General features: G+C 36.7%; 1 protein-coding gene across 1 annotated transcript in view; it reads left to right on the forward strand.

Moving 5' to 3' along the window:
• Positions 1-3341, forward strand: part of LOC118739251 (receptor-type guanylate cyclase Gyc76C-like) — a gene marked incomplete in the record, with an annotated part of 200873 nt that extends 197532 nt beyond the window's left edge. Inside the window, 2 exon segments of the mRNA XM_036470468.1 lie at positions 67-231; positions 325-3341. Of these exon segments, the coding sequence (XP_036326361.1) occupies positions 67-231; positions 325-2400 (2241 nt within the window).
• Between the last annotated feature and the right edge of the window lie 9159 nt (positions 3342-12500).

Here is a 12500-nt window from a genome sequence, read left to right on the forward strand (position 1 = left end):
TTAATATGATTCAACGCAAGGGACTCCAGTTTTTATATAGTTTTTTGTTTTCGTTTTTTTTCGCAGGTCACGATCTACTTCAGCGACATTGTGGGCTTTACTGCAATGTCAGCGGAGAGTACTCCACTGCAAGTGGTGAATTTCTTGAACGATCTCTATACGGTTTTCGATCGCATCATACGCGGCTATGATGTGTACAAGGTGGAGACCATTGGCGATGCCTACATGGTGGTAAGTTTTATCTGTGATTTTCTACTTCATGCAAAATACCCGAATTTTCAAGCGCGTTCACCTAATATGATCATTATCTAATTTCCCTTAAAGGTCTCAGGTCTGCCAATCAAGAACGGCGATCGACATGCAGGTGAAATCGCTTCCATGGCACTGGAGCTGCTGCATGCGGTCAAACAGCATCGCATAGCACACCGTCCCAATGAGACGCTCAAGCTTCGCATTGGCATTCACACGGGGCCGGTGGTGGCCGGCGTTGTGGGTTTGACAATGCCACGCTACTGCCTCTTCGGCGACACAGTAAACACCGCCTCACGCATGGAGTCCAACGGCGAAGCGTTGAAGATACACATATCAGGAAAGTGCAAGGAGGCACTCGACAAGCTTGACGGCTATGTGACCGAAAGACGCGGGCTGGTGGCGATGAAGGGAAAGGGTGAGGTGGTCACATACTGGCTGACAGGCGCCACAGAGAAGGCCATACAAAAGAAACCAGTCGACATGACTGACATGCCGCCGCCTCTATTCTGCCGACCGCGCAAGAGCCCGAAGCTGAATAGCGATTCGCGGCAACCGAGCATCGTAGGCATGCACTACTATGGCGCTGGCTCGCGGCGCACATCGATGGTGCCACGCACCGATATCGAGTCCAATTATAGTTTGCAAGGTTCCACATATCATGTAGCACGCGATTCACCTTACCTGTCGTCGCGTCGTAACGATCGGCCGTCGCTGAATGGCATTGGCGGCAACAGCATACCGGAGCGAATGAGCTACTATGGCGGCTACGGGGGTGCGGGCGCCAGTGGCGACCGGAGTGGGAGTGTCGGCGAAACTTGCACGCTGCTCGAGTCGGCGCACGGTTCACGCAACACGCTGGAGCATTCCGAAAACGAAACGAACTGTGATAATGAGTGCGTAAATGGGTATGGTGCGGATGGTGATGGTGATAATTATAGCGGTGGTGTTGGTGGCGGCAGTGGCGTGATAGATGGCAGTGGTAGCGGCAGTTGTGGCATTGGCGTAGTGAGCATCATTGGTGGTGCGCTGCCGGTAAGCGCACATCGTGCGGCACACTCCGCTGCCAGCTCACCGACCCACAAACCGCTTGCGTTAGTGCGTCCGCATCGCCGCATTATAAGCGAAAAGCTAGCCTCCTCACCCTCCGTACAAGAGTTCAGTGATATAAGTCGGCATCCGACCGTAGCGCAAACTATTTTGCTGCGCGAGACACGCTCCCTCGACCCCATGCCAATGCAGTTGCGTAAGAGAAACGAGCTCGTCAAACTGCCGCCGTCCAAACTGTGTAAGAACAACTCGCGCTCCTTGGATGCCGTGGCGGCGCTCGGTGCGAGAGAGAGCAAAAACAACGATTCAGAAAACGCGAATATAAATGGTATAGAGTGTGATGAAGTCGTCGATGGTGTGGCCCCATTACACGAAGCTACTGCGAACGCTGACACAAACAATATGGACGGCGAGGACTACGACGACGATGTCGGCCTGCTGATGCGTGATAATGGCGGCTTGCGCCGTCGCGGGCACAGTGGTAACCTACAACCGACTGTGGTGCCCGTCGCATCCACGCTGCTAAATCGTCGACGCAGTGGTGGGCACGTTATATCCGGCGGCAGCCTTAGTGTCGGTGTTGGAGTCACTGGCGGCATGCTGCTGCCCTACAAGCACCTCAACAACAACTGCAATGGTGGCATGACCATAGAAGAAGACGCGCAATCACCGTTGCTTCAACGACAGACCTCACTCACCAGTCCGCCCGATGAAATTCTAGCGCTTACGAAACGTTGGCGTTCACTGGAGACACTTGAAAATGTCAGAATCGGTGATGCAATGCTGGTGAACTCTAATAGTGGTCGTGGTACGCACATCTGCGGGTACGGTGCGCACAACAGCGTCAGCTACGCGCCCGACATTGATGGGAGTCGTGCATCCGGTTCAGCGGCGACATGTGCAACGACAGCGACACGCAGCGGTAATACATTCACTACGTGGATTTGGCGCATCATACAGGGCAACAGTAAGCGGGCGAGCGAATCGTCGTTGCGGCGCGTGGTGCCAAGTGGTGTTCACGCGCCGCATGTGTTCACCGATATGCCCGCAGCAACGGCGGCGACGACGGCGCGTACGCGTGATCGAGAGAGCATTGTGTAGAGAGTTGCGATGGTGGGGAGAAAATAGATTTTGATTTGTATTGTAATAGTTTGTGCGGCGTGTTGAAGAGAAAAGTTTCAGGAGAGGGTTAAAAAATGGAAATTATGAGTTATTTTAGTTAGCTAAAAAGAAATTGCATTGCGCCTTTTAGGTCGAAGTGGTCGTCAGAAATTATATTTTTTGTTTTAGTTATATCTGCTTCATAACCATGCATAAAATGAGCTGCAGCTTCTGTCAGTAAATATTGTTTTTTCGTAATGCACTGACCCCAGTCGGTGATTCTGAGATATAGCTGCTCATTAAACAGTTTCCTTTCAAGTGAAATTAAAACCTTTCTAAAATTATTTGCTGAATACTATTAGGCACTTCATTTGACGAAAAAATATTTCTTAATAAAAGTGATCAACTAAGTAAAAAGCACCTGTATATGTTTATTAACTAGATTATGTACATATCTAGAAATATGTACATATGTAAAAACTCCTGGTTGAGAAGGTTTTTATAAAGCGAAATTTTTGAGCAACCCTCTCTGCGCTTAAATCCGCTTATAACGAATATCTTTAGACTCAATATCAAATTTTTTTTTTTAAATCCTCAAAAGAGGCCTTTGATCTCAAACAGAACACACGTAAAACATTTTTATAGCAATGCTTAAATACAAATTTTTTTCTATATACTTACACTTTCTTTGTATGTAATTATATACATATCATCTGTGCGCATATTTACATTTATTTATTTTGGAATTAATTCCCTCGCGGTGTAAATGAAGTTAATTATCCGTTTTTTCACAAAATCCCAATTTCTATAATAGTTGAAACTCTTCACACATATGAACGCGAGAAAATACGTAGATAAACTGCAGAACTAAAAATAAATAAAACGAGCCCTAACTGCCAAATTCAAAATTTTCTCTTTGATGCAGAAATGCATCTAGATGCTCTGGGAGTATTTCTGAATCAAAAAAAAATTTAAATTGCTAAACGTCGCTTATATCTTTTTGGCGGTTAGGGGTCCAAAATACACATAAATAAAAATAAAACTTTTATAAATTTATCTAGTCAGCAGACACCAGACTAGTTTTGGTTATTACTTTTTTTATGTAAAATAAAACTTAAAAAATATAAGGAAACACAAATGTAAACAACAACAAATGCGTTAACGCGCCACAAATGCTTTCTAATAGGTAAACGTGCAGTTAAATAAAATTTAGAAAAAGCGTTAGCAAGCAAATAAAATTAAGAAATATATATTTATGTATATTTTGTGAAAAAATATACTAAATGTTTATCAAAAAAAAAAAATATATATATATACATATATCTTTTTTGGGACAAAAGTCCGCTTATTGTAGTTGCAAAAATCATAAGACTTCTTCACCAAACAAAATACACCTTATTTAGTTTAATAAAAAAATTAAAACAAAAAATTCTATAAAACTAAATTAATGAAAAAATGTAAAAACTAAATGTAAATTATTTTAATAAGTTTGTATTTATATAAGCAAGTTCGTCAGTGTAAGTGTTGTATGTATGACTAGAAATAAAAATAGTAATAATTAATTATGTAAAAAATAGCGAAGTTGTGTGTGTGTTTTTTTTTAAGTTCCGATATGTTTGTTAATAATGTACGTGTATGCGTGCGTGCATTTGTGTATGTGTGTGTGCATTCGTAGAGCGTTAATTAAATATAAATACTATTAAAAAATAATTTAGTAGCTGAACAAATGTTTTGTAAATAAAAAATAAAATGGAAATAAAAGCAAAATAAACATACATATGTACATCACTAGCTTAGAGTGAAAAGTGGCCAAGTCTGGTTTTTATGAAAACGCCTATTTTATTGCAGCAAGCAAGATAAATCAAAAATGCGTCTTACCCAAAACGATTAAGGTACTCGTTTTATTTCTTCGAATTTATATTCAATGAAAGGCACAGAAAATTCGCTAAGACCAAATTCGTATGTAATGCGGATTCATATGGTGTTATGTCGTGTTCAAAGGTTTATACAAAATACTTGAAGAAAATGGTTATAAGGAGTTTTTTTTTGTATATCCTTTAAAATTTTTAAAAATGGACTTAGCAACTTTTTGATCTAAGCTAGCGATATGCTGTATTTAGTTTTATTGTAGTTACTTGTACAGAGAAATAATAATTGTTAGATTCTTAAAGCAAGCGTAAACATTATGCGTGTATATTTATGTATATAAAACTAGATTAATTAATTTTTATTTTTTTTTTAAACTTCGAAGAATCATACAAAAATTAGTATGAAAAAAATTTGTAATGAATTACTTTGCGCAGCCTTGCGTGTTACCCTGCCACGTAGAGCTGAGGCAAGCCGTAATTCACACACTCTCATTGGAAGCTAGTGGCGCATGTGCAGTAACCAAACGTAAAGGCATGCGACACTGGCAAGCAAAAATTAACGTACATAGATAAACTTTGAAAATGTGTTATTAGCAAGAACAAGCATACGAGAGGATTACTAAAAAAACAATTAAACTATCTTCACAAAAGGTGTTAGAATGATTCCAAAAAATATATTTCATTAGTACTATAGAAATGCTTTCCTAAGGCTATCTACATATTTAACTGCTTGAGCTTAAAAAAAATAAAATTATTAAAAAAATCAAAATTTTCAAATTCTTAAAAAAAAAAAACTGAACTGCTTGAGAGATCGTCATTCATACATACTCCATAGTTAAAATCAAAAATTTTCTATAACAAAAACCGATTTTCAAATTGTATACCAGATTTATAATAATTCAACAAATTTTCACACTGTTTTTAGCATTTTGGTTTATATGTATGTATATATAGTATGGATATATAGTTTATAGCACTTTGAATTTTAGTAAAATAAGGTGCAAGTACAGGACTTCGTTTATTTGGGAACCAGCATTAACGCCAATAATAATGTCAGCCTTGAAGTCCAACGGAGAATCACTCTTGCCAACAAGTGCTACTTTGGACTGAGTAGGCAATTGAGAAGTAAATTCCTCTCGACGTACCACCCTCTATAAGTAACTTATCATCATGCCCGAGCTGGTTTACGGCGCAGAAACATGAACAATGACAACATCCGATGAGGCGGCTCTTGGAGTATTCGAGAGAAAGATTTTACGGAAGTTTTACGGGCCTTTACGCATTGGCGACGGCAAGTACCGTAGACGATGGAACGTTGAGCTGTTTGAGTTTACAACGACATGGACATAGTGCAGCGAATTAGAATTCAGCAGCTCCGCTAGCTAGGTCATGTCGTTCGAATGGACAGAAACGCTCCAGCTCTGAAAGTATTCAACGCGGGTCGCGATTCTGGTAACAGAGGAAGAGGAAGGCCTCCTCTGCATTGGAAAGACCAGGTGGAGAAGGACTGGGCTTTACTTGGCATTTCCAATTGGCGTCAGTTGGCACAGAGAGAAAAAACTGGCGTGCTGTTTTGAACTCGGCCAAAATCGCTTAGGCGGTTACAGCGCTAATAAAGAAGAAGAAGAAGAAGAAGAAGAAGGTGCAAGTTGCAAGTTTCTAAAAAATCGTGTTGATTTTTGTGAATTCTTTAGCCGAGGGCGTTGCGCATTTTCTTCCTTATAAAAAAAAAATAGGCGACATACTTTGTACAAAACTGGCACAAAATGGCATGCTCAAAAATTCCATTTTTTTAACTTTGAATTTTTGATGAAACTTTTTTGAATTATTATAAATTTTGTATTAAGTTTGAAAATCGAATTTTTTGTATTTTTTTGTAGAATATGCTATATTTTTATAAAAAATTAATTAATATTAAATAAACAAAGGGAAAACTGTCAATAATGAGGATCAAAAGGGGGCGCTATTCAAGTGGAGTGCACTGTATATGTAACACTAGTTACATATACATATACATGTCTATACAAATATATATATTACATATGTATGTATGCCTATACATATATGTAAGTCACTTTACGCAATTTGTAAATGTTGTAAATTTTTTTTGTAAGTACGTATGTATGTATTTTATTTAAGTATTTATAGTAATAATTTACTACATATACATATATGTACATATGCAAATGATATGGAGTGACCCATACATAATTGTGCAGTATATTCCCTGCAAAAAATGGGACTAATCCGGGATGACTCCGGGAGCAATCGCAAAGGAGCATGCGACTAATACCACTTTTGATCTCTTTATATGGAATGAACTGTTCGCTTTTGTTCGAGCATGTCCTATGAAGAGACTAATTGTTCACCTTTATACCCGAATGGGTATAAAAAGCGACTAGTCACTTTTAAAAAATAAAAATAAAAATTTGCGCCAGCTGAGATTCGAACCGGGGTGCTCAGTTTTGTTAGGCGAACACTCTCTCTGTGTGCCAACGCCGCATGTGAAATTTCATTGACTAAGTGCGTACATATCATTAAATCGTTAATAGTACCCGTTAGAGATGAGTTGGGGACTAATTGATCTCCAATTATACCCATAAGGGATGCGTCGAGACTAATTGACCTCCATTAGTACCCGTATAAGACTAGTTGCGACTAATTAATGCCCAATTGTACCCGATTGAGAGTAATCTCGGAATACTCTCTATAGAGATTTGTCGCACATTTTTTTGCAGGGTTTTGTATGTATGTATGTAAGCATGTGATGTACATTATTGTTTTCTAGTTTTAATGAATAATAAAAAAGTGAAATATTCACCCCTATTGCGAGTGTCGACTAGTAGTAGATAAACCACTCTTACTCGATTATCGCTTTTCCATGGTATTGTGAATGTCGATTTCTCGTTTAATAAGCGTCTGTGAATAGTTTTTAACCGCCCATCCTTCTATAACTGTTTGTTTGTAGAAGGATGAACGACTATAAACTATTCTCACTCACTTATTGAACGGGAAAATGATTTTGAAAATACCACAGATAATCGAAAATAGACTTTAACACTACTCGTTTAACACTACTAATCGGCACTCGCAATAGGGGCGATTTAAAATAAATAAATAAATAAATAAATAAAAAGAAAACAAAAACCGAGAAATATAAAAGGTATAGCCAAAAGAGTGGCCAATTTTCGTAAATTGTTACAAATCAATTTAGGAAAACCATTAGAAAGCTATAAAATAAATGCATAAACAAATATCCACTGTTTAACTAGCATTTTAGTACATAGAACATTTAAAAATTATCCATACAGAATTATTGTACATGTACTGTCTGTTGTTGTAGTTCGTTAAGCGTTTTTTTGCACACTTCTGTGTGACGCATAATCAACAAATAAATATATATGTATATCAAAACATACAAACGTAACAACCTACAATTATTAAAATTTTGTTGTGTAAAATAATAGCGAAAAGAAAAAAAATATTCTTACATAATTGTATGTGAAACGCACAGAAGCAAATTAATTTAGTTACTATTGAATACATTTAATGAAAACATATATAGCATTGACACATTAAGTTAAACTTTTGGCTAATAAAATTAAACTCTGGGCAAATGGATTTAAACTTTCAGCGGATAGATTTAAACTTTGGGAAAATAAATTTAAACTTTGGGCAAATAAAATTAATCTTTTGGCAGATTAAATTAAATTACTTTTCAGTGTTTCAAACACTGTTTAGTACTATAGTAGGGTTTAATTGTTTTGGCCCAAGGTTTAAATTTATTTGCCCAAAGTTTAAATCTATCTGCTGAACGTTTAAATCCATTTGCCCAGAGTTTAATTTTATTTGGCAAAAGTTTAACTTAATGTGTCAATGCTATATACATATATGTATATATAATTATATTATATTAATTCATGTTGAAGGAGCAAAAAAACAAATCAAGATACATTGATTGCCATATTAAAAATAATTTAATTTAATTGAAAAATAAATACAAAACAAAAAAAGTAAAGAAATATGAGTTGAATAAAATGATAAAAATGAGCTGAGAGCTTCTGTTCAAAATTGTTGAACTTATTTTACTTGGATTGTGATTAACTCAGTGTGAGGTGAGAATCAGAAGAAGATTTTTTAGGTAGGCGCTGTGGCCAATGTGAAGCTGATTGAGCATCATTTGCGGTGCTATGAACTTTTTTCTTTCAGAAATGTTGTTATGCGGCACTTGGGTAACTGCATAGTATATGAGCAAATCACACGAGTTAAATTTTTCGACAAAAACGTGTTTTTGGTCGAGAATGGTGGCACACTTATCTTAGATAATGCATTATCTTCGGTTTTGCATAAAGAACAAGATTCCATCGCGAAATTGTATTTAAACGAAAACTTAAAAAAGATATACTATAAAAAAAATAAAATATATCAACTCGTGCTCATATACCCGTAGTTGTGTATGTAACGTATACGCAACGTAGCACCATACACACTCAGCAACCACGTTTACTCGCACGCCTTAATTTAAGTCATATTATTTAAAGTTTTAAATATTGGCGTGGAAGATTTCTACACAGTATTCTTTATGCACATACATATATGTATAACAATTCATGTACATATATAACAATTGTAAAAATGGAATTTTAGTTTCTCAAACAATAGTCATCTTTTACTTAATGTATATTTTTTCGATTATAGGATCGTTTTTTGCCAGTCACAATAAAAAATGAGTACATTATTTCTCTACTTTTTCGCCTAAATTCACGTTTTAAGGCTAAAATTGTTCAAATGACGGATTTATTTTTTACTGTACTTGTTTCTGGAACTCGATTGAAATATATGCAAGAAGAATGCTTTAGCGCTTTTTCTCTGTCGAGAAAAGGAAGTGACAATAAAAAAAAAACTCTTGAGATTTGCTCATGTTCGTAATTTCTTATATGAAATTTTTGCACATATTTGTGGTATACATATGTACATATCGTTAGCTTAATTCACAATTTTTTCGAAACTGCGTATTTCATAGATTATGGTAGGATGTATTAAAATACACCTTCAAAAAATATTTTCAAGTGTTAGTATCAAAAACAACGGAGTTACACGCCACTTTTTAAAAAGCCCTACCAGTTTTTGACATTCTTTTCATACATTTTTTTTTGCTTCTACTGTAAAATAAAAAAAAAATTGTTGGTTAAGGCCTTTGTGAATTATGGTAAAGATATGTATTTGTAGTTGCTTTATATACGATTTGGTAACAGTTGATCGGAGGTGTAGCATACCTTTAGGCCCCAGCAGCCGAATTACAACATTTAATAATAGATTGGCGCTTAAGGCCCGTTTACGTACAACTTTGGCGTCGCTTCGACAGCTGACTATGAATACATGCATTTATATGAATGTCTCCGCATAACCAAAGTTGGGCAACGCCAACGCCAACGCCAACACAACGCAGAAAGATGGCCAACTCTCCACTTTTTGCGCTCGTCGTTCGTCATCTGTTCCAAATAATCAAAATTATGTGATTTAATTTTCCTTTTTATTCAAATGTGGGCAAGAAATGTAGTTTATAATGCAATTATTGATATGTATAAAATTTTGATTTATCTGCCGCTAGCATGTAAATTTAGTGACCAAAGTATTCTCTGCTAAGCGTTCATTGTAGCAAGCACGGGTGTTACTCGTGCTGCTGTCAAAGCGACGCCAGCGCCAACGCAACGCTAAAGTTGTATGTGGACGGGCATATGTCAATATTTGGCCGAGTTTCTGCTCCGATTTGTGGCGTTCGCCGCAATGATGTTATACGCCGATTCCGAACGGCGATTGTATTTTTATGCGAAGATGTTTTTCATGACAGAAATCGGACTCGGAGGTATGTCTTTGCCTGCAGAGGGGCGACCGCTATTAGAAAAATTCTTTTATTTATTTTTTTCTTGATGTTGGATTGAACCGAACTTGAACCCAGGACCTGCGGAAAGGAAGCGCGCACTGCCAAAAATCTACAAAAGAATAGCAGTGCGCCTAACAACACGCAACAGCTAATTACATGCGCCTCATACAGCAAGATTTGGCTGATTACATCCCTGCAGGGAAAGCTACTAGTTGTGAACTAGAATGCTACCAGTTTGCTTTTCAGCCCAACTAGTTCACGTTCTATCCTTTTTCAATGTTAGCGACTGGTATTTTTAACATTGCGATGTCCTACGAGATGTCAATTGTCAGGCTATGCATCAGCATCTACTAGTAGAAATACTAGTAGCATCATACCAGTTGATGAGATAGTCTGCCAATTCATGACCCGTGAAAATCATAAGTGTGCCTTTTTGCTCGCGACGCTTCAGCAGTCACAATGGCCGACAGAGCAAAGCACTCGCGTGGTAAGCCTGAGGTCCCAGGTTCAAGTCCAGGCGCAGGCAAAATTTTTTTATTTTTTATTTTATTTTTATTTTTTATAAATTAATTTTTTTGTTTAGGCTGTTTATTGTAAGTTTTAAATTTAATAAAAAAAATATTTTTGTTTAATTTCTTTGTTTTTATACCACAAGCATCTCTTCCTAAATGTTTTTTTTGCAATGCAATTAGATGTTAAAATTTGTTATTTATTTATAAATTGGATAAATAATTTTTACTTACATTTATTTTACTTTAAAATCTTTAACCACCTCCAGGCGGCCTCGAACCTGCGATTTCAGAACCAGAGCCAGTAGTCTTCACGTGACGCCACAGCCGACATTTGTAAGAAAAGCAATTAATTGCGTTTAATTTTTGGCTTTGGCAATTCAAAGGCAGATGTCGCTGATCGCCTAAGTTCTTCGAAATTGGCGAACTGGTAGACACATACTAGTTAATGAACTAGTATTTTTTCTAACTGGTTTGGCTTTTCACCGCAGGGATATTGCATCTGTTACTTTTCCATATTGTATACTTTTGGGCTCCATTGATTTTCATTTAGAGAATTTTGCCGAAAAAAAATTAGCTACACTGAGGGAAACAATGCATAGTAAAACGAATACTTTATATTTGATTATCGTTTAAAAAATGTTCGTATATAAAAATAATATTTTTATACAAAAATGTATTACGCACGTACATATTTGACTGTTCACATCTGAGTATGTATGTATGTGCATGATAAAAAAATAGGAAGGTAGAACCGCTGAGAGGAATTTTTCAAATTCTCGACGTTTGCAAGCAATTTAATTTTAAAATTTTACACACAAACTCACACACATATTCTCATTTTCAATATCAAACAACAACAACTTTGAACAATTCCTTTTTTTTTCTCAATTTTACATGACTTCAAAAAAATCATGGCCGACGAGTTGAGAGAACGGTTTTACCTTACTATGTTTTTATCATGATGTAAGTGTACATACTCCTGCGGCAATTCTGACCAGTCAAATTTTACCCAGTGAAGTACTGGTCCTTTACGGAAAATTGGCCGCCTTATTACTGCAGGGCGTTTATCCGTACAAATCGCGTGCTGGGATGTTGATGGTAATTCAACATTTGAAAGCACATTTATAGTTATATATATTACATATATTTTTTTAAAAATCAGTGCAATGTAAAATGACAATCAGCCTCATTGCGTAAGTCGTAAATTAGGCTGAATTGTACGACTCGACAACATTAGCATTGTCTACTGTTGTGCTGAAATAAGTAAACGACGAAAATTGTCGAAAACTATGCAGTGCTGCCAAGTTCTTCCGTTTTAATACACTAGTCGAGTGGAAATTTTAGGCAATGACGCTAAATTTTCGATACGATTCGACTCTCGAAAAACGACTTGCATTCGGCACGACTCTCGCAATGAGGCTGAATATGGGTACCAAATGAGAGAGAAAATTCTGTAGAACTTAAAAACAATACAGTTTTTTGGTTTACAAAGACGAATAGGTATTGAAAATGCGCTTTTAATAAATTTTATCTTTTAAGTTAATAAAGTTTTCGAAATTCGATGATGAGGTCGTACGTATATTAGTCCTCAAACAATAATTAAAAAAAAAAAATTTTGCGAATTTTCTAGGATAACACCGGCACACAAAATAAAATTAGTGTGATGTGCATTTGACCGGACCTACCTATGGTTATGTATTTCAACTCGCAGAATCCGAATTTGAAGTCAGTTTGGCCAATATACTTCCTAGATTTCGAGAAAACTAAAAAAAACCGTAAAAAATTGCGAAAATCTGCAATAAAAAACGGTTTTTTGAAGTTTTCTCGAAATCTGGG

This window comes from Rhagoletis pomonella, unplaced genomic scaffold, assembly GCF_013731165.1.
Source record: "Rhagoletis pomonella isolate Grant_MI unplaced genomic scaffold, Rhpom_1.0 Rhpom_scaffold_00005, whole genome shotgun sequence".
Taxonomy (NCBI): domain Eukaryota; kingdom Metazoa; phylum Arthropoda; class Insecta; order Diptera; family Tephritidae; genus Rhagoletis; species Rhagoletis pomonella.